General features: G+C 32.8%; 1 protein-coding gene across 1 annotated transcript in view; it reads right to left on the bottom strand.

Moving 5' to 3' along the window:
• The window catches only part of SEMA3C (sema domain, immunoglobulin domain (Ig), short basic domain, secreted, (semaphorin) 3C), a 141,289-nt gene that overhangs the window by 8,779 nt on the left and 108,314 nt on the right, over nt 1-24,196 (bottom strand). Inside the window, exons 13-15 of the mRNA XM_004676892.2 lie at nt 9,823-9,911; nt 6,860-6,901; nt 3,606-3,763 (exon numbers count right to left, since the gene is read on the bottom strand). Coding sequence (XP_004676949.1) covers nt 3,606-3,763; nt 6,860-6,901; nt 9,823-9,911 — 289 coding nt within the window. The remainder of the gene's footprint in view (nt 1-3,605; nt 3,764-6,859; nt 6,902-9,822; nt 9,912-24,196) is intronic.

Below are 24,196 nucleotides of genomic sequence, written 5' to 3'. Positions count from 1 at the left end.
ATTACGTTAGTTAACTGTCTTTTAATATTTTATACCTTTAAATGTAAATTGAAATATCCAGTCAAAAAATTAAAATCACACAGGTATTATCAAATTTGTATATCAAAGTAATCTCAAACTCATTAATAATGTAAAAATTAAATTTTAGCAAATAGTTTCCAATTAACAGTTAATGTATTTAATGGGTTATATACTTTTATAGAAATATCAGTATAAATTTTGTATTGTTTTCTTAAAAATATCATTTTATACACACATATACAAGCACATACATACCAGTTAGTCATTCCTGCTCCAGTATGAGAAATTGACACGTACTCTAAAATAGTTCCTATGTGAGAACTGCATTAACTACATGCATTTTTTTATACTTTGAAGTCACAGCTTTATTTACTACAGTTCTAGCTATGAGTGCATATCATATGAGCACTATGTGTGAGTTCTAATGGCTGGAATGGTCAATTTCAGCCAACTACAGTAGATAAAGAATATCACTCAAAATGGTTAAATTTATTGTCCTTAACCCAGTACCATGCTAGAGTTTATTCATGCACATGAACCCTCAAGCTGGGTGATATGAATTTACAGTATCACATAGATTACCCAACAGTCACAGAAAAACATTAGTATAGTTTAACTTGGACAATGATATCAGCAGGGCAGTCAACTGAACCTTTTGTGTGAAGATTTCTTTAGGCATTTGTATAGCATTAGGAAAGTATTACAGGTTATTCATTCAGCTAAACGTCAAATGATTTTCTTCTTGTATAGAAAACCAATATTTAGATTGAACTGATTAACTTGTCTTTTAAGTTTTTAACTACATGCCCTAATCTAGACTAAACAATATTTGAGATTAAATTATAATATTTTACACAAATGCACAAATATTTATATATCTGAAGGCAAAGTAGAAAATAATATTTATATTTATACTGTTTATAGGAACAATCTTTTTTTTTAAAAAAGAGAAACTACAGAGTAATGATATTTAACAACTTTATTGCATCAAATAATTGGTTTTCAAATGTAACTCTACTTCTCTGTTTTACACAAAGGGTAAGTTTCTGTATGCCTATGATTTTCTTTAAGTCTTCTTGATGTTCCAGTTAGGTAAGCAGAATAAAACCAGATAATGAACTGTTAGATGAAATGAATGTGGAAAACACTCCAAGGATTATTTTCATCATTACTACTTATTCTCTAAAGATAAAATATGGTGCATAAGGAAATATAGAAAAAAAGCTAATTCATTGAGGAAAAATGTTTTGCAGTCACTACAAATCTATGTTTAATTAAGTTTGGACATAATTTTGAGAATTACATAGGGTAGTCAAAGATAAGTAAGATGAATTGGGTAAGACCAATGTTTATTTAAATTATTTATTTTGCTCTTTTGGTGGAATTAAGATGCTGACAGATATTGTTAAGATCACTTTTTAATTAGTTGCTGCTTAATTTCTTGAGTTATGATACATTATTTAATACATGGAATAAGATTGTAACAGTAAAGAATTAAAAGTTTCCGGGCCCTCCCTGCCGGCGCAACAGGGACTGCAGAGGCACACAGCCATTGCAACAGGCCAGGGATGTGACCCTGACCCGCCCGCTGCTCCCCTCAGCAAGGTGCTTCGTCAGTCTGCCTGTTTTGCTCCCCACTCTCTCTAGTGAATCCTTTCAACCCCCCATGCCTCTGGCCTGTGCCCCAGTTCCTGTATGCATAAATAAATAAATCTTTTAAGAAAGAGTTAAAAGTTCTTTGTTATAAAACAAGACTAAGATCATGAATGTGGTGTTGGGAACAAGATAGACTGTTTTTAAGTATACATTTTAGTAAGGATAGGGGATTATAATCTTAGTCGGAGAACAGGAGAACAAATCAATTGATTTCAGCATATATTTGTAATGTTTTTCCTTCATATTTTTTTTGTCCATGTTCCGACCTCCAGTCCAGTGCAAAGACAGAAACTTAAAGAGTAATGAGGTCTGGAAAAAATGTATAAACCAAAAAAAGTAAAGACCAGAGACCTGACTAAATCTTAAAAATACATGGGAGGAACAAAGTTTTTAAACATATACAAAAGCCTCCTGGTTTAAAACATGGGAAACTTCTTCATATCTCAAGCTTTCAAATACAGAAGACTTTTATATTATCCAGTCTAGATACCCCTCTTTACTCCACATTCTTATTTCTAACTACTTGTGCAATATCTCCATTTGACTAGAGTCCTTCAATGACTTATACTGTCCTACCTTCTCTCTACCCTTTCATTATCTCATTCCAGTATAGTGCCATTACTTTTGATATTATTTCTTAAACAATCCCATTCTATTACAAGGATTTCTGGTCCCTCTCTTTGGGTTGCAATTCTCCCCAGTAAGGCCTTAGTACCTCTCTTCATCACATTCAAGTTCCTTTTCAAATATTACATCCTCCAGAAGACCTCTTATGACATCCATTTAACAGTACACCCCCTCCTTCTACAACCCCTAACTCCCTTCTTTGCATTTTAAAATTCACTGACATTATTATTTGATATACTAGAGGGTTTCCTCATTTATAATGTGCTTCTGCCTTCTAGAATTTATTATTGCTAAAGGTAGGAAGTTCTGTCTTTTGGGTGTTATTGACTTTCATGTTATGTACCTAGAACATTCCCTGATAAATAATTTTCTTATGGTACATATATGATGAACTAATAGATAAGAGAATCAGAAAAATGTTGATATGCACAAATATTAGGGTTATTTAATCTGCCCATATATTTAAAGCTTATATCTATACCAGAGAGTAAATGAACTATAAAATACCTCCCCCCCCCCATGGTTTTACTTGCAAGATCATTGGTGCTCATGGTTGAACCTATTTGGTTTCTCCAGTTAAACCAATTATTTTAGGGGTTTTGACCCTGTGGTCCATCATGATTCATATCTAGGTATAAATGAAAATTGCTGTGACCTTGGTTGTCTCTGAATTCTGCATTTTTTTTTGGGGGGGGGTTCTACAATTTCACTACTGATGGTTTATCCAATTTGGTTCAAAGTAGTTTTCTCAGTCTTTGCTGTGATAAAAGGCACTCTAGCTCAGGCTGTGCCTATCTCTCTTACTCTAATCAGCAATCATTCACCTACCATTTCAAAGGGTAAATCATGGCTATAAAGGTTTTGTCCAGTTGAGTATCTGGACCAACACTTCTGTTACTTGAACTAGGACAAGTATTAGATTACAGGATAATTGAGCTGCACATAGAAGTCCTAAGAAGGTGGAATTTCAGCATACATTGTATCATATAAAATAAAACATAAAAGTTAGGTAAATAGTTAAAATGCTATTTGAAATATGTCATACATTGCAAGGGTGCTACATGTTGCCTAAAACCTATAGAGTGAGAAAGGGCTTTTTGCAAAGAAATGTGCTCTAACATAACTTATGAATCTTAATTTATAAAGCAGGGCCACTTTCTTCAGTCAAATTTTACATGCTACTAAGTGTTAGGTGAAGCACCTATGACCTTTAGCACCACCTTTTCTATTACCATAACAGAAATGATTCTGAAGGTAGGGTGGCAGCAATTTTGATTTTCAGCAGAGAGTTCAGTACTCACCGCTTTCCCGTTGGGTAGAACCTGGAACAAGAATGGCCATCCCAGGCGCAGTAAGGGTCCCTGGCCAGGCAGCAGTCAGCGCAGGCTGTGCCATAGATGTGGCAGCGGTGTAGTGACACTTGGGAAACCCCTTCATTAGAGCTCACATACAACTGTTGCTGTTAGAGGAATCATAATGATTTATTTCAGATGTGGAAGCTAAAAGAAGACTTTCAGCAGGAACCCATTATATACATGCCTACAAACCCTTGGACTCATTCTGAAATAGACTAAAAATGAGAGTAAAGTACTGAAGGGGATAAAGCCAAAATAAATAGAATTTTCCTACATTAATATGCCTATAACATTACCACTTTCCTGTTTGAAAAAAAAACTCAAAGTTCTATGTAGAATGGTAGTGTGTTTTAGACATTGGGATTCATTGTTCTCTCAGATTTGAGCTAATATATTGCAGATTTAAATTATAATGTTTTCTTTCTTTCTTTGAATGCTGTCTCTTAGTAAAGCACAAGACAACTTTCTTATTCTTCAAGCCTGGCAACCCAATACCTTGTAAATTTGAAAATATCAAATATCAAATTTAAAATAATGGGTAATTTTTAGTTAGAAAAAAGTAGACAGCAAGTATTAGGTATTTTTTTTTTAATTCCATGTCTCCTGGGAGTAATATATTATTCATTAAAACACCAAAAAATTTATTTAAAGAATATTATTATTTATATTTAGATGTCTAAAGTTCCTGTATGACTTGCCACTGTTCATTACTCTAAGTAGGATGTAAATTAAGATTTCACCCTCCTTTATTACTGGGTGTCAAGAGTCTTAGACTACTTCTCCAGTTCCTTTAATTGTACATAAAATTGTTCTCAGGAGCTAAAAGGATCCATTTTTAATCGATACTCCTCGTTTTACAAAATACTGCTACTATGTAATTCCAGTTAATTTATAGTCTCTAAACTGGACTTTATATTCATGCACATGCACCCATGCATGTACATATTTATACTATTCATATCCACATACCGCTTAAACATTAAGTCAATGGGGCATCATCAGCCTATCATGGTCTAGGGGAAGACTGCTTGGAGACTCCATGCCAAGCCCTTTATGTCTTTTCATAACCCTGGTTTCCTCTTGATAAAGTTGAGATAATATAACACACCTAACTTATTGAATTTTTGTAAGAAACTAAATGCAATAAGAGCTAATTCCACATATACTACTTAGAATACCTTCAGGCTAATCATCACTGAATGAACGTTTATAGTAGCAGTAACTGTCAGTTAACAAACTACTGACTACTAAGTTCTGAATACTAATCAGTCATTTGAATCACATCTCACTGTATTATGTCAATGTAAAAACAATTATTTGATTCAAATTATTTTTCAGAAATTGTGATGAAAATGATTGCTCATAAATTGAGATATTAAAACTATTATAAACCACTCTTCTTGCTTTCACAATAATAATTTCTGTAGGTAGATTTGGGATAAGGTTTCATTGAAAACATCAATAAATGACACAGTGAATGGAACAGCTTTATTAAAATATTTTAGAAAACAATTTACTTGAGAAAATGATAAAAGTAGTCTCATTTTAGAAATTATTTTTTAATTAATTCAACTATTTTCTGCTACATGGAATACATAAATAAATTAGAGAATGAAAGACTACATCTGGGGTAATAAAATCAAACACTAACATAGGCACTAAAAACAAGGTATTTAAATATATATAAATAACACTGGCAATTTCACACAGGGAGAAAAAATTCAGTATGCCACTGCATAAACACATTTCAAAAGAAATCAAACTAGTCTGCTCTAAATCTAATTGGCTTAAACACTTTAGAATATATATTTTATATTGAAAAAATACTTAATACTCAAGTTTTTTCCTGGATGTAGGTTCATGTTTACATTATAATTTTATGGACTGGGTTGTGAGCCAGAAGTTCACAAGCTGAATTACAAGCTGAAACTTGTCATTGTGTGTAAAACTATTAGTCAAACAAATGTCTTTGAGTCCATTTTGAATTTTGATTGGAAACTTTTTCTTTCTATTTAGCTACTGTAAACAAAGGACTTCCCTGCTGATTTCAAAGACAATTCTAACTTGGGATCAGCTCTCTAGGACATTGGGGAAAATGACAAATAGCTTCTTGTAACTTGGGAAAATGTTCGTTATGTACCATCTAAACATTTTTACAGATGAGATCTTTAGTTCCATTATGCCCTATTTATTTTTCTTCATAAAATTTAGTCAAGTGAAAAGAGTACAAGACTGACTTTGGAATACTTCTTCATCTGTAACAGACCAAATATGGTAAAGAACACTCAAGTTATGTCATCTGTTGTGCTAACACATAAAACCTTTAATTCATATTCCAAGAAAAATAAGTCTTAGGCTCTTACAAATAGCATTTCCCAAGGACCTACTTTATTGTAGGCAACTTATATACATTAACTCATTTGTGAGAAAGTAATTACCTTGCAGAGACAAAAATTTAGGTCACTGAAGTTTAAATGATTTGTTCATAATTCTGATCTTCAGAAGTTTTGTTTTAGAGGGAAAGAATTTGCGGGCTGGAGAGGTACACATTTTGTAACTTTAGAAATTAGAATTTGGCTTTTCCTATCTCAATCATTGTTTATTTGTATATGAAGGCACTGATTACAAGATTAAACATGTCTGATAATCAAAATCAAGTATGTCTTCCCCAAATTCTGATTTCTGTTACGGTTTACTTTTGAGATAGTCAGATGTTTTATTAAAAACATGCATAAGCTCAAAATATAGCACTTCTTTAGAAATAAGTATAAAAGAATGCACTGTACATTTCAAACATTTGACAAGAACAAGATTTCAAAGATTTCAAAAGAGAAATTTTTTTTCATTCTTGAGAATGTCTGTGATGTTATAGTAGCCCAAAAATTACACTAAATTCTTCCTTCAGAAAGATTATTTTTATTTTGGTTGGTTTTACATACTGTAATATTTGAAAATATAGGATACACAAAATGTTGGGACTATCTTGCTATAATATGCTCTGCTCTGACAGCCTATGCAAAAATTACCTATTTTGTTTTCCACTAGTAGCTAATAAATGCTACATTAAAATTAAACATAATTGAGTATAAACATTATTATTATGCAAATACTAAGATTATTTTTTCAGGAATTATAAATTATATAGTTTTCATATAACATAGTTATTTATATTCAAAGGCAATAAAATGGGGCTCTTTTACCTTTTTGGATGAAATTTTCATTGTTGTTATAGGAGCATGATTCTGAAAGATTAGAAAAGCATGTTAACTAAACATATTCCTTAAAAATTTAGCACATAAAATATTTTCTCTTTTAAAATCATAAAATCAACACTTTTCACTATATGAATTCACACTTTGAAAATTTTATATTTGTCTAAAAAAGTTACTTTACTCTGTAGGTGAAAGAAGGATTTGTTACATAAAAATAGGTCTGAACTAAACAGTTGGGATTATAACACATCTGTTAACACAGACAGTAAAAATGAAAAAAAAAAAAAAAAAACAATTCAAGAGAATTGAAAGAGTATTGTTTAAAGTTCCTCTTTTAAAATGTGACTTAGTGACTCTAAGAGTTTTCCAAAAGAGCGAAGTAATAGATATTGAGGTAGGGAGGCTGTGAAATGCTACCCCATTTCATTTTTCCACAACATAGTGCTCTGTTTAAGACACTATTATTCATCTGCCAAATGTGGCTTCAGAAAGATGTGTCATTAATTCTCTTTGTTGCAAACAAAGAGTATTGTTTAAAGTTCCTCTTTTAGGAATGTGACTTAGTGACTCTAAGAGTTTTCCAAAATAGTAATTCTTTTTGAAAGTCATTCTATTCACAACTTTACTTCTTAAACATATTAGTTTCTTTTAAAGATTAAAAATTAGATGAGATAATCTGAAAAAATTCCTGGAGCTTTATTAAATATTTAAGTGGAAGCAAATTCTCAAAAACAACTGTGCCCACAATTATTTTACATTCTAGTGTTGTTTTGTATTTATAAACACTTAGAAAGAAGATGGTAATATCAATTGCAGTAAGTTTTGAGCATCACTCAGAAACACACACACACTATTTTAACTTAGATCCTCTTAGGCAACTATTAATAGCTGGACCTTCAAGTTAGGTTTAGGAAAACTAAAAATATTTTCAGAAACTGTTTTTCACAGAGGATTAAAATAAGAGATTATGGTTCTGTGGTCTGCACTCTAAAAACAAAGAGCCTGTTTTTTAAAAATAATATTTTATACAGAATATCAGTGTGTGACACTTACCTACAGATTATGTTTTCAATTTAAATGTGTTATTTCCTATGTTCCATGGTAGTATATCATACACACCAAATTATTTTTACCTCATCTCAGAAAATGTGACACAAACACTGTGTTGAAGATAGTAACTGTAATTGGTAACTGCATCTCTCCATTTAGCTATTATCAATCACTGGCACATAAATCCATAAGCAACATTTTTATTGTCTTTTTTGGGATAATGTCCCCACATGCATTTTGACTGACTCTATTTTTCCACTGGGAGTTTATTCTTCATGATGAAAACATAAGCATAACTGACATAACAGACCATAAGTATCTAACACATGAGCAAAATAACAAATAACACATTTTTTAAAGTAGTTTTTATAACATATATGTTTGGATTTGTGTCAAACTTAATGCTTTCTAATTATCAAAAAAGACTACATATGAAAATTAAAGGTGAAGTGCTTCAACATGACAATTTTTCTATCTTGAAGGAAACTCCAGAGTAAGATAATCTATCTTCTTTTAGTGAGTCAAGATGTTCATATTGAATTGAATGAGAAAAAAATATTTTGTATATAACACAATTTTGGTTTCTAGTGAAACATTCAATTTATTTGAAAAGCAAGTCACAGACACTTGAAAATACACAGTTAACATGCTATGCCTATAATAGTAATCTAATAAAGAAGCTTATGTCAAAGCAAGTGAGTCTAGTATTGAATATTATAAATTTGTTATTGTAAATATATAAATATTGGAAATTTACAAGAGTTCCTCAGATTTTCTATTTATTTTTTTATATTTCTTCATATTTGAAATTTATTAATATAGTCTAACACCACTGCATTTTGAATACTTTTTATAAATTCAAGTCACTATTTTTGATGACCATGGGAAAGTATATTAATAAAATAAGTATATTCTTGTGTCCACTAAACAAAGCAGCTTACTGACCTATGAAAGTCTGTTTGTGGGGTTCAAAAGTGCTACTTTTACTCTGTTATAGACTGACTCTGCCTTTTGTTATCTGTGGGCCATTGTTTCTTAAGTGGTTGAGTTAGAAATAGGAGTCTGCAATAGGATTGATTCCATGCCAAAGTTTCTTTGCAATGTTAGCTGCTCTCTGGCTATGCTGAACCATCTTTCCAAATGCTGATAATAGGCACCACTTGAATTACAATGACCTACCTCTTAAGGAGAGAAGGGTGTGCAGGCTAGACAAAACTGCTACCCAAGCTCATAGATAAATAAAGAATAAGCACACTTCCCTCAGCAGATGAGATCATTTAGGATTGAACTGCCTCTTTTTTTCCTTGTACTTGTTTTTCTTTTTTAAATATCAAAAAACAAGGACAAAAAGATAATACAAAGAAATTTCAAGTTCAGACAGAGCATGAAGTCTCAGCGTGGTAAGAGACAGTATTTGTTTAATTTAATTAGAGGAACAATTGAATTTCAAGCTATAAAACAAGAGAAAACAAAGCAGCTTTTCTTGAATTCACCGGCTCAAAAAATATGAGTTTATCTAGCTATCAATAATAGGTAAGCATTTGGGTTTCAGTGACTTGTGAAACAAGTGATAAAGCCCTTTCATGACAAATCTAGACCTTGACCACAGGAGCCCATTTTAAAAAAAAAGAACGTAAGTTTTCAAGTTGTGATGATAGCTGAAAAAAAAAAAAGCCTCATCCTTTTATGTTAAGATAACTTGAAATGTAAAAATAAAAAAATAACTTCAGAAAAAAATGTGCTCTATATTTCTCATTTTATCTGATGTTTTCTATCCTTAAAATTTATAACATACATTTATTTGATCTTTTATAAAATATCTTTTCCTCCCAAGTGGTTGAAAGATTAAAGAATTCCACTCGTCATACATGCTCTGAGACTAATTGAAGAGATATTCAAACCTTAAAAACTTCCAACTCCTCCAGAATGAGCTCACCACTAGAAGAGCTGTTAGCAGGAAGAACAACGACCTTCTGCACAGTACCATGGTCTAAATCAAAGAAAGAAACAAAATGTTACCATACTTTTTTCTAAAGGAAAGATAGGTACAGGACTGCTGGCTCAAATGTTAGAAAATTATTTTGTGATTACCTAGTCAAAAGGGGGCTATTACTAGTTACATTGTGCTGCTTTATTCTAATCTCATAAGTTTGTTGATTTCATCTTTAATTCAAAAGAAACTAACATGAACACCTTGTATTTTACACATATTTGGGGTAGTCATAATGTCACAGGCTCCAAACTGAATGTATCCTTTACTCTCTAGGGAAAGAATTCACCTGAATGCTAGGAATAGTGCTAAGAATTTCCTGAGTGCAAGCAAAGCATTTTTATAGTAGAGAGATTCATGCATGAATCTTGCACCAGTGCTGGAAAGGAAAAATTATCCTGGTTTCTGGAAGGGAGTTAAGAGAAAGACAGATCTATGAGGCAGGGGACAGAAAAGCAGTGTGGTAGCTTGTTTTGCATGGGGTTACGCTCAGGCATGAGCAGACAGATTGCATTCCAGAAGAGCATGCTGGCTCTCAGTCTTCTCCCTCCAGGAAACTGTGAGATAGTTATTAGTCAGGATCTAATGCTTTTTGTCTGTTGTGGCACTTTGTGGTCAGTGTGGTGGTGGTCAAAGCACTTGGACAGGGCTCTTTAGTCTATGATTCAGTCCACCTGTTCAAACAGGACTTGGGGCAACTCATCCTATTGGCTAGAAATCTTTTACTTAGGTTGTTTCAATAATGATGTGACGGGAAAAATTTCCCAATATCTTAGGAAGGAAAAAACTGTTTGAACCACGTAAATATTCTTGAAATATTAAAACACAACTGTAACTGGCCCTTAAGAATATTACTTACTTTTCCAAACCAATATTATAATGTGGCACTATCATATTTTTGTAAACATTGGCATATAATGACTTATCTGAGGCAAAAAGTACTATGAATATTAATTTGTATAATATTATAACATAATTTTTAAACATACATTTATTGCTTTATAAACCACTCAAACTAGAAATTGACATTTGATCTGTATCTGTAAGGGAGCATAACAGAAAAATGTTTCATTTATGATTCAATAGATTTTCAAAGCAGTAGCAAACAGTGGTTTTATTTCAGGGGTAGAGACTTATTAATAGAATAATTGTATTTTCACAACTTTCTTCATAATGTTGGATATTATTAAATTTAGAGGAAAACTTGAAATTAGATAAGTCCAATGAACTGAAGTAAATATTTTTTTTCTATTTCTCAATTAGAGATTGCCAAAAATAGAATTGTCCAAATAATTATAATGCACACAAAATATTATTTTATGTTGACACTTTAAAAACATTTTTATATGTCACATAAGTATTTCCAAGCATAGAACTATGTCACTTTACCAATCACAGTCATTTAGGTTTTAAAAGAAACTAGCTGATATTCTGCAATGCAGATTTGACAAATAATAGCTCATGCTCTTAGAAATTTCAAACTATTACTCTGTAGTTCTTAATTCACTACTTATGCCATACTCAAACAATTCCTAAGCTTTACAGGCTCCAGCTGTAATTAAAAAACTTCAAAATTTCTCTATTTCACTGATCAACCTCTTTAAATCATTCCTGTAACAACTGAACTATTGTCTTGGAAGACAGTATTCCAGGCATAAACTGGAAGTGAAAAAACATTGGGATGTTATGCATATCCATGCCTCTATTGAAAAGACAATAATGAGTTTAGAGGAGTTTTCCAACTTCTATTAGCAATTCATTACATGAACAGTGAAAATTTCTAGGGTAATTGATACACCAAAAAAAAAAAAAAAACTAATATGAAAGTTTTGAAATAACAGCCGGGGTATATGTATGTGTGTGTATGAGAGAGAGAAAGAGAAAGAGAGAGAGAAGAGAGAGAAAGTGGGACTATAAAACCATCTTTGTTTTGAGATTATGCTGCCATAAATGTCGTGTGTGTGTGTGTGTGTGTGTGTGTGTGAGTGTATATTTCCTTTAAAAGAAATCCTAACAGTGTTTATGGTTCTCTACTACAATTTGTAAGGATCATTGACATTTCAGGTTCTCAGGAGATAAATTTAATTTAGTCCAATGTAATCACTTCTAAAGCACACCATAAACTAGTATTTAGTGGAAAATCAATTATCAAATGTTTAAGTATTGTTGCAAACATTTGTGTTGTATAGACAAAGTCAGTATGTGTGGAGCTGTTCATGGTTAATCCCTAAACAAGGATATGCATATGTGATAGCTTTTCTCAAAATGCAATTAGGGTAAACAGCAGAAGTCATAGTGTTCTTTCAACACATTCACAAATCTTTCAGTTCCATAACAGGAAATTCTTATGAGGTATACTCAGACTATATCACTCACTACTCAGTACATAAGTAGACTTGAGTTGTCTTTTATTCATTTCACTCATTGTTCAACATGAAGTTATTGAGTACCTTCATTGAATCAGGCACTATAACCAGTCTGGATGCAAAAATAAAGAGTGAGGGAATTCAGTCTAGAATTTATGTTTTTTTTTGAGTAGTGTATTCCCATTAAAATGTTAGTCCTTGAGAGATATGCATTCCAGAACGTCCATAAAACACCCAATTATGTATGTCTATATAAAGCTATCTCTGTACCCTTTAGTTTGAAGATGATAACATAGCTATCAAATGTCTTCTTTCTAAGGGTGGAGGGAATGGCATTCCTTGAATGTATTCACAACTATAAATCATTTTTTATTGTTCTGCACAATTAAGATACTGCTTTTTATTTCCTTGGGAAAAACACCATGTCTAAATAGATTTACAACAAAGCAGAATATCGTCCTTCTTTCCTTAGGCCTGTTTACTTGTGCATACAATATAAATAATAACTATGCCTTTTGGCATAGATACCTGTTACCACTTAAGCCCATCTAGAATCACTTTCTTTTCTTTTTTAAAAACAACATTAGACAGCTTTTGAAGACAACTCCTATCTCCTTCCCAGTCTACATGGTAAAGATTGGGGTATCTCTCTTCCAGCTCCAGGGAGAGGCAGGTGACTTTGACCAAGTGATTCAGGCAGAAGTGGGCACAAAAGTTAAAACCCGCCCTCCCTGAAGAATTCGAGAGATGGTACTTGCAGTTGTCAAAGAGTTTACTGAATTAGTTTTTTATATATCCTTTTGATTTTCAAATTTTCTTTCTACCTATATTCAGCTAAAATAACATATTTCCTACTAAACATATGAAATTGATGGACTTTATAATATATTAAAACACTCTGAAAGAATACTAAAGAATATTACAAAAATGTTAGATATTTTAAAAATTGGTGGATTTATTTACATGTATACATACATAAACATATATGCATGTTTGTGTGTGATTCATAAAATGACCAAAAAGTCCACTTAATCTACCAACAGTAAAAGAATGATAAAACATGGAGATGCAATGGATAAAAGCAAATAGCGGTTCTTATATGCCAACACTTTACTTTCATTTATAATTTCCAAACAAATGAAATACCTCACACATTACCAAAAGATTCAGTTCATGATTTTTCATTGAAGTTTTTTATCTCTTTATTTTTCTGACATAGTATGTATACAAATTTAAGTAATACTGTAAATTAACTATGCATATATCTTTCATAAGGATATAAAACTTATGAAAGGAGGGATATTTGTGTGTTTTGTTCACTCCTTAGGTCTGGTAAAGAGACTATCAGGACTCATGATTGAAATTTTTAAATATTAATAAATTCACATATATATTTACATATTTATAATCATAAACATCTGATTGATTTTAATAAATTGTCCCAACACATATATAGCTATTATATAGAAACCTATGAACTGCTGAATGCTTAATAATTTATTGGCAGCAATCTGAATGTTTTGCATGCATTATCTCATTTCATATTTAAAATAAAACCACTAAGTAGGATAAGAATGAAGAAAAGAATATTTAGAGATGTCATATAATGTGTACAATATCTGTATTTGATAAATGATAGAGGGAATATAGAATCATTTTATAGGAAAACTTATTCCCTGGGTCTCACATGAGAATTCATCAAAAATAAAAAACCTTATAAAATTACAATTTTTCCTGTAATTAATAAGGTTTTCAAGAAACACTGAATCAAAATTAGAATTAGCTGTCCTGAAGAAAATTTTTGGAAATTTTAATTTGTCATACCACATTGCCATATACTGATTTATAATTTTACAAGTAACACAGATATGTCTCTTTCTATATATGTGTATAGATTGGTGCTATACATTTATTAAACAATAAATTTCTGGCACAGTGTTGAAAGAAAAATCTTAAGACTAATGACTGCCAAATTGCTGGTTACATATGAAATTTTGATTTAGTGGAGGTTTGTCAAAAAAATCAGCAAACAGCAAAACGTGACTTGATTATTCAGCTAATGTATTTACATATCTTAAATATGTTTATTCTTGCTCTATAGGTCAATTCTGTCTGTGAGGTTAAAAAATGAGTGTGTGGGCTCTCCCTGGTGGCGCAGCGGGTTAAAGCACAGCACCAAGAAGCTAAAGCCACTTCTGCATGAGTTCGATTCCTGCCGGCTCCGGAAGTGACCACATGGCGCGGCAGACCTCTCCTGACCCGTCGCTGCTCCCCTCAGTACTTCATTGATCTGCCTGTTCTACTCCCCACTCTGTCTCTGGCGAAGCCTCTCGCCACCCCTGAGCCTCTGGCCTGTACTCCAGTTCTATATGCACAAATAAATCTTAAAAAAAAAAAATGAGTGTGTATATATATATCCAGACAAAGTGATAATCCATTAATATGTGGATTATTATAGTTATTTCTTGGACTACAATTTAAGAATACTCAATGTTTCAGTAGTTAAAATTAATGTTTCAGTATTTTGAAAATTACTAGAATTTATAAATATTATTCCTTAGTGTTTTATAGATCTTATTGAAACTTTAAAACAAGTGGACTTACTTTGAATAATGAAGGTGCATGTCCTCATAAGGTCTTTCTGACCTTACACAGGTGGTAACAACTAAGTTTCCAAAAATGCAAAATTGGGACTAATTCTTTCTATGGAATCCTTCATTGTTTGCAGAATGGCTAATCTGGTATTAAAGAATTTTATGGTGACTAACCCATTTTCCTGAACCATTTTTAACAGAGGTTAAGCATTCTGCCATTTGTTTTCATAGTTTTACCATGTGGAAGCAGTCTGTAATATCTCCTTTGGTTCCAGGTTTAGATAAACGGAGCAGCTTTTGCTCCTCTTCATTTGGTCATTTCTTAATCCACTATTTACTTACTCATGTTTCTTTGCTCATATCTTTCTTTCCACTTAAATGACTACTCCTCTAGGCCCTCCCTAGTGGCACAGCGGGTTAAAGCACTGCACTGAGAAACTAAAGCCACTTCTGCATGAGTTCGATCCCTGCCTGCCCCGGAGGTGACCACATGGCGCAGCAGACCTCTCCTGACCTGCCCGCTGCTCCCCTCAGCAGTGTACTTCGTCGATCTGCCTGTTCTGCTCCCCACTCTGTCTCTGGTGAAGCCTCTCACAGCCCCTGAGCCTCTGGCCTGTACCCCAGTTCTGTATGTACAAATAAAATAAAATCTTAAAAAAAAAAAAAAAAAGACTACTCCTCTAAACTCTATGGGTCTGTACAGAAAGGATAATAAGGATAACAGCATATGCTATGACCAAGGCACTGAGACAAAACCATGCCACCCTCCATGTCCTTGACCATTGCTCTTTCCTGCCTGCTTCCATCTTTTCTAGAAGGCAGCATGATAATACTCTATTCTTCTGTTACTTTTATGATCACTCCTTCCAGGTAAATATTCTTTATTTTCCTACTGAGCTTCCCAGTATTGACTTCATATCTGCAGTCTCTTAGAGTGACCTTAAGGATGTCATGAATTTAGTTAACACCTACAATGTTAAGGACTTCCCTATCTACATTTCTAGCATAACCCTCTTTGCTGAAGTGTATCTTCTATAACACCCTCTTTGACTTTCCCTCTTTTATGGTACACCAAATCTTTCATTCGATACTGGGTTTGAATTTAATTACTCTTCCAATTGCTTCACAGCTTTAAGCAAGTTACCTAATCTCTCAAAGTCTCAGTTTACACCATTGGAAGGGGGTCATGATTCTGTCTCATGGGCTGTTGTGAGGTTTTTAACAAGATAATGTACTTTGGTGATAAGTTCAATGTCTGATGCATAATATGTGACTGGAAAGGACTGATGTGCCATGTTAAAAGTCCTTTTCTTCTTACTAATTATCTCCTGGACCTCTTTATCTGGACCTAATTATCTGAATTATCTGGGCCTAATTATCTGAATCTCTCCACTTCCAACTTGTAACCCACACTTAATTTAGCTTCTCATCATTTCTTGTGAATAGCATATACAAAGTCTTCTAAGTGATCTTTTCTGTGTTTCTAGCCATATCATTGCCAAAATCATCTATAGAATGTATAAGAGAAGTGGCTTACCCAGTCTAAGTTAATGTGGTATATGTCATACCTTTGTGTAACTAGGTAGAATGTATGACTCACTTTAACCAACCCAGTATGAAAGGGGAAGGTAAGTCAGCAATTATTATTTGCTACCTTATATGAGATCCCATTTAAACAGATTTAAGGGAAGGACTCTTGCTAGCCTTAAAGAAGCAAACAGCTGTGCTTTAAATGGCTGATGTGAGATCCATGTGGTAAGAACTAAGATGGAGACAATGAACTAGGAGATCAAGTAAGTGAAACCTGTGACTTATCACAGACCCACCTCAAAAATCCCATTTCCAAAGCTTTTTCCAATTTATGCTACCTTTTATATTCTAAAATGAAATATTCCTTTCACATTGTTTACAATTTGAACTTTTTCTTTCAATAGGCTGTTTTAAAAGTTGATTTTCCACAAAATCCTGACAGCTGAATGCAGACTTTCTTTGCATGTTTGCAGAGAAGGCTTGGCCTGGCTGAGTAGCAGTCTGTGAATTCTCCTGCTACAAAGGCTGCCAAGCTGGCCTCAGGGAAACTTGGCAGCACATCAAGAACAAGAACATAGACTGGTTATTTCTTCTCAATATACAGATAAAACATTTTATAAATTAATGTCTTTAGGCTAGATATTTTTCATACATTCATATGAGTGAAGAATTAAAGGAAGGCAATGTACAGAGATGAGGTTTGGCTGTAGACTTTTTTTCAAGTCATTTAGGAAAATGTCAGTATTTAAAAGAGCTAGTGCTACAGAGCAAATTAGTCCCATCTCTCTGCTGAGAGGCATTATCTCCCTGCATGGCATTCTGAAATACCCCAAATTCTACACTGAATATGCAGAATCCATTTTTAAAAAGTAAATAGAGGTATGCATTAAGTGTATATGGATATATATGCATTATGTATTATGACCTATGTATATATGTACATAAAATATATACAATCAAGCTTCCAAGACCATTTGAACACAGATATAAGTTCCATTTTAAAACAAATTCTGAAATACTCAAAGATTTAGTGATACATGAAAAATCAAGGTGAAGTCCTACTCCATTTCTGCATCCTATACTTTCCCCTGAAAATATTATTTCTTTCATTCATAAATACATAACAACTGACTGACATAATAAAATATTTATAGATTAAATCTATCAATACTAATTACTCACAAATCCAGTCTGCTCAGAGACTTCTGTCACCTTGTAAGATGTGTCTTGTTTACATGAAGACTTGACGGAGGGTGTGTGGATGTGAATGTGAGTCATCGCATCACAGCAGTACTGATGCTAATGCTGGATGCTGACATATCAGCAGTGCCATCCTGAACTATGTGAATTTAGCTCATAGGAATAAAATATGAAATTAACTTACTCAGAGGGAAAAATCATAAAATGGTGATGATAAATGATGCAATGATGTGAAGAAGATAAATGCTCAGGATGGAAATCAGGTAAGAGTTTGTATTTTGTTTATATCACATACTAAATATTTATGTGATTTTGATTTATATGACTTTCAGATAAAACATATGGAGGATAAGTGGAAATCATTTGTTTATTCATTCAAATATCTACTGAGTGATAATTTTGAGTGATGAAGTGTTATTCTAAGTATTACTCATAGCAATGAGTATATCAGAAAAATATCTTGAACCCCCATGGAGTCTATATCCTCACAAATCCTCTTAAAGTAGTTGTAGGGTTGGCAGAGATTCAATAACGTACCTTTCAAAGTGTAAGCACTATAAATAAACTTAACTAGCATCATTATAATGGCAATTAAGTATTTGAGAAACGAACAAGTTTCTATTTTGAGAAGAATATTAAGTAATAAATAGATAATTTGGTAAACTAATATCATTAAAATTTATTTTAGGGGGATTTCAATCAGAAAGACTCAGGCTCCCTAACAGTGACTCAAGAGTGGATCTTTCAAACCCCAAATTTCTCATGTCACATACTATTAAAATTTATGTAATTGTTACGTGAGATTTTATGCTGTCTTTAAAAGAATGTATCTCTGTAAATTAAAGGAAAATAATTCTACTTTATAAAATAATGTTTTTCAGCAATTATCCACACATTTATTTTTAGTAAAATGCCATTGTAAGGTAAAATTTAAACAAGAATATTTGTCTCTGGATTAACAATCATTGTATGGATGCTCTTCCAATTTTCCCATTCATATATTCCTCTTTCCTATTCTTCTATAGCATTAAGCAGTCATCATACCATGATTTATCACCTTTCTCTTGTCAATTTACTTATCTGTGTGCTATTCTATAGTATTTCCTACTGTGAAAATGCCTGCAAAATCCTTATTTATTCTCAAAAGTTTCCAGTTTCTGTTCCAGAAAACAGTGAACCATAGAATTATTAAAAATGAGTGATTTATAAAGGAATTTGTTTCCTACTTCTACATGAAAAAGTCTAGATCTTATCACTAAACTGACATTCATGCACAGTATCCAATTGATAGTCTTTTCTGAACTCAAAAACACTTCTGTAGCTGTCAAACTTTACATGGAGTATCTTAGAGAATTCCTTAAACATCAAAATGCCTGGCTCTGCCGTTCACTAAGTGTGCCATTCCAAGAGATGCAGCTGCCAGAACTGGCTGGTTACTATGAAGGCATCTATCCTTTAACTCGATGATAAACATATTAAGGCCTTAGCCACATATGTGGCAGATACTTCCCAACTCCACATTTTCAAAAACTTACTGGAGCCAACTTTATAATTCAGTACTCATCCAGTTAAACAGAAGCTAAAAAGAAGCATGAACCAGTACATAGTATATGGAAATATTTGGCAGAACACTACATGTATCAGCCTTACATTAAAAAGTCATAATGATATTAAATCATCCTAAACTTCTAACATTCATTCACAAGAATATTCTCACTCTTTCATCAGAAACCACATGTCATTCTGAATCATGTAAAGTGCTAAAATAGAAATTTGACAGAATATGTTGAAACCTGACCCAGACACCTAAATATTTTCATAACTCTAGAAACAAAAGTAAAACAGGCAAAAATCCCTTCACTGTGCAATACATTTGGGTTAGAACAAGTGCCTGGATATAAACAATAGTTAAAATGTTAATCCTATGACAGCACTTGCTATTGTTTTACAGCCCTTCATAAAATATATATAAAAAATAAACAAAAATACAACTCTAATAGTGAGAATGAAAACGACAAAAAACCCATAAATATATCATCAAATATCTATAAATACACAGAATAAAACAAATTGTTGATTTTAAAATATATCTTTTCCAAGTTTATCTTTTTTTGGAATAACAGGAAAATAAATGAGTAAACTTGGCTGTTGGTTTAAGTTTTAGTAGAATAAATAACCATATAATTTATTTTCAGCAACATTATAAATTGTCTTATACTTACATACTAGAAATTAGCTTCCTTAAAAAAGTATTAATTTTTGTAAAATTATGCATAAAATAAGTGACAAAACATGGATCAGCAAATTTCCAGTAAAAGGCCAAATAATAATTATTTTAGGTTTTGTGGGGCAAAAGGTCTCTGTGGCAATTAGTCAACTCTGCCATGCAGCACAGAATCAGCACAGACAAAATATTAATAATAGATGTATTTGTAGACTAATGAAACTTTATTTATGGACACTGGAATCTGAAAATTTTATATTTTTACTGTTCATGCAGTAGCACTTTTATTATTGTTTTCAATATTTAATAATGTTAAATAACATTCTGAGCTTATGGACCCTACATGCAGTGGGCTTGAATTGGTCCAGGTTGTAGTTTGTCGATCCCTTCACTATACTACAATATAGGGTTAGAAAGAGAAGATCAGATGACAAAGCACATTTGTCTCTTTATTTCTTTTTTCCTTTCCCTTCCCTCCTCTCCTTTATTTTCTTTACATGTATTGATCCACCCATCCACCCATCCACATACCTACCCACCTATCCTCTTACTTGGCATCTGGTAGCACAAAAAATACAATGAGGCAGATCCACAGACTGCCAGCCTCTGGCTGCCAGATTATCAACCTCTCAAGCTTAGCGAGAGTAGTGTTTTGTAATGGGCCAACTGTAAAAGAAATGGGGACTTGTTTATTGCTGTATTATTTAAAATTGGAAAGACATGGAAACAACCCAAATGCCCAAAAGTGGATGACTGGATTAAAAAGATGTGGTACGTATACACAATGGAATATAACTCAGCAACCAAAATAAATAAATAAATAAATAAATAAACATATGCCTTTTGCAGCAACATGGATAGAGCTGGAAAAGATCATGTATAGTGAAATAAGCCAGAAAGAAAAGAAAAAATACCGAATGGTTTTACTCATAGCAGGAGTATAACGGACGAGGTGAGAAAATAATAATAATAATAATAATAATCATCATCATCATCATCATAATAATAATAATGATCAACAGTTATATTCCAGAGACATTTTATGGAGGTGGAGTGGGGAATGAGATAAAAAAGACTGGACTTTGGTGATGGTGCATGGATGATTTGGTGATGGGAAGCCCCAGGGGATCACAACTGAGGTGGAAACATGCACAAAATGATGGAAAAATAAACTATTGAAAAAAAATTAAACAAACATTTGGAAATAAAAAAATGGATTTCTACAATTAAAAAAAAAAATGAAGACTAAGCCCACACAACCACAATAGAGCTAATGAGAACTACAAAAATCTTCCACAATATTCAAAGCAAATACAACTACATGACATTCTACCTGCATTCCAAAAAAATGTCACAGTAGATTTTTTCTGTGATATCTTTCTTTACAATTAATATCTTCATTTGAATTTCCCATAATGGTACAGAGAAAAAGGAAACCATGATACAAAGTTGCCTCACTGTTGGAACAATTGGAACTTCATTATTTATTTATAACTGTGAAGGGCTTGCTGATTCTTGTGTATTCGGCAATACCAAAACACAGCCTTCCTAAGATTTAGATACACAAAGTAAAAAATTCTGAGAACAGTATATCCATGTTCTCACAAGTTCAATTTAGAAACAATTATTTACCTTTAGCATTAAGCAAACACAGAGTATTCTATTTTGAAGAAATTCCACCAGCAATCCAAGAACTACTATGTCATCAAATATTTTATACCAACATGTTGGTTATTGGAGTGTCAGGTAAGTGGAAATCATTGTTTTTAAATTATAACATGGTCTGATATAATCATAGGGACTTCTAGATTCAATGGTTAAGTTGGTTATCATCTCCTCAAGAGATATATCGTCATAGCTGCACTATCTTATATAGTCTACAAGCGACTCAGGTGTTTGGTAGCAGTCATTAGTGAAGCTTTCCACTACAATTTGAAACATATGTCTAAATACTGTTTTTGAAAACTATAAAAGTGTTAAAGTACCAACATACAAAGTCTATGTAAAGGTACCAGATACTCATGTGGTAAGAAAAGTCAAAAAAAATGTGCAAAACTTATTTCATATTGTCTTCTATTTGAGTAAACACTGTTGCAGCTTATAAAATTTGGAAAATTCCCTCAATTAAATATAAATATTTTATAGACGTTCATGAAAAAAAAATAAAATTTAACATCAAAATCTACCTTTAGGGCATTAATTCCAAAGGAAACAGTTATTTATTTTCTGAGACATTAGGGAGACATGACTCTAAATGTTTTTTAAAAGATTTATTTTTTATTTATGCATATAGAACTGGGGTACAGGCCAGAGGTGCCGGGATGGTGAGAGGATTCACCAGAGACAGAGTGGGGAGCAGAACAGGCAGATGAAGGAAGTACACTGCTGAGGGGAGCAGTGGGCAGGTCAGGAGAGGTCTGCCTCGACATGTAGATCACCTCCAGGGTGGGGATCGAACTCATGCTAAAGTGGCTTTAGCTTCTGAGTGCTGTGCTTTAACCCACTTGCCATTAATGGGGGCCTCTAAATGGTTTTCACTTGAGGAAAATATTTTGTTTCCAAATTCAAACTACACTTTGGATGATCAGAGAGCAACACCTAAAAGCAATTCTTGGTAGTCATTTATATGGAGGTTATATCTTTGGAGAATAATGTTTGCATGCACTTGACACTTAGCTTTTGTTTTCATGAGGTTATTTCATTAAATAAAATCAAAATCAAAGGGCAGAGTTATGATGATTTTCAATTCATTTTGACAATTTTTTTTTTTTTTTTTTTTGCAGTTCCAGGTACTGTGATATGCTTTCAGGGTAGTTATATAATAAGGAGAAATGGAAACTTGAGAGAAATGTGCAGTTTAAGAATACATATATAGGAGACTGAATTAAGCACTGAGTAAAGTCCTAGAAGTGAGTAAATTAAATTTGAAGCATGAGGTTTGAAATATTAATGCTACAAACAATTCAACTGCAGTAAATGCAAATATTGAGCTCAGGAAATAGCAATGACTATTTATATACTATTTATATACATTTGGGATTCACTTGCACAAAAAAGGTAGATAAAACCAAATGTATGAATGAAGTGATAAAAGAATCGGTTAAAAAAAAAAAGATCATAGATAAAGGAACCTCAGGTGAATAGCCACATTCATGGACAGGAAAATGTCAGAGTAATGACTGGGAGAAGGGGGACTTATGTAACTCCTCACGGAAGCAACAGGTAAAGAGAGAGTCTACAGTGGCAAGATGCAAAGAGCAGAGAAAGGTATTTCACTGGTTATGGCAACTGGATTTTCTTGTCATGAGATCACTAAAGACATCTGCAAAGTCAGCAGTATAACAGAGGTGGTAACTCACCAGTTAGGGTGAGGTCTGCCTCCAACTCTTGCATAAGGCTTCTAAGCAGAAGATTCAATGGAGGATGAAAGAGAAGAATGAAGGGAGTGGGAATATAATTGACAAGGAAAGCTTCTGGAAATGCAGGATGTGATAAAGTTGAAGATAGAGTGGGTAACGGTTAGTCTGGACAGAAAGAATGATACCTCATGTATGGGGCAAAGGGAAGACCACTGAAAACATACTAGACATATCCACTAGTAGGGAAGGGTGCCAAATAGTATCTGACAGAAGTTTCTCAATCTCAGCCCTGTACAAACTGAAATTATGTGAAAGTGAAGTATTCAGATCTGGGTTTTAAGTATAAGAATGAATAAACAAGGATATAATAAGAATTTTGAAAGAAAATCATACTTGGCAATTTCATTTAGCTAGTGAAAATATCTCTATCAAATTGAATGAAAATTGAAAGCAATTCATTCTTTAGCTCAAAATACAAATTTTACTGCTGCCTACAACTGAATGGGTTTTACAGACGCATTTTTGGCATCTATTTATTAAACTAGCAGAGAAACTACCAAGTTTCATGGAGCAGTACCGATAAAACAATAGGAGTTCCATTAGTGCCTATAAAGTTTACAGAGATATTGAAAAGTATTAATTACTGCCTGACCAGCAAGCTAGAACTCTGTTTGCTTGAGCAGTAAATCTCAACATTTATTATGTATCAGAATTGCCTGGAGGATTTGTTAAAACACAGATGTCTGGGAACCTTCTCCAAAGTTGAAGCCCCCAAATTTTCATTCTAATAAGTTGTTGGGTGATATTTATTTTGTTGGTCAAGAGACCACACATTGAGACCCACTGTACAAGGCTAGTCATTTCATTTCATAGAAGATATGTGTATGATTAACAGTATTTTCACCCACAATGTCTATTAAAGAAAGACAACTAACTAAAAATTGGTAATGTATTTAAAATTGTAACACTAAAACTTTCAAAGAACTCATTTGTATTCTAGTTATTCATATCC

The sequence above is a fragment of the Condylura cristata genome, unplaced genomic scaffold (assembly GCF_000260355.1).
Source record: "Condylura cristata isolate star-nosed mole 26May11 unplaced genomic scaffold, ConCri1.0 scaffold00005, whole genome shotgun sequence".
NCBI classification, from domain to species: Eukaryota; Metazoa; Chordata; class Mammalia; order Eulipotyphla; family Talpidae; genus Condylura; species Condylura cristata.
The sequence above is the reverse complement of the archived record's forward strand: the minus strand, read 5'-3'. Positions and strand labels throughout refer to the sequence as shown.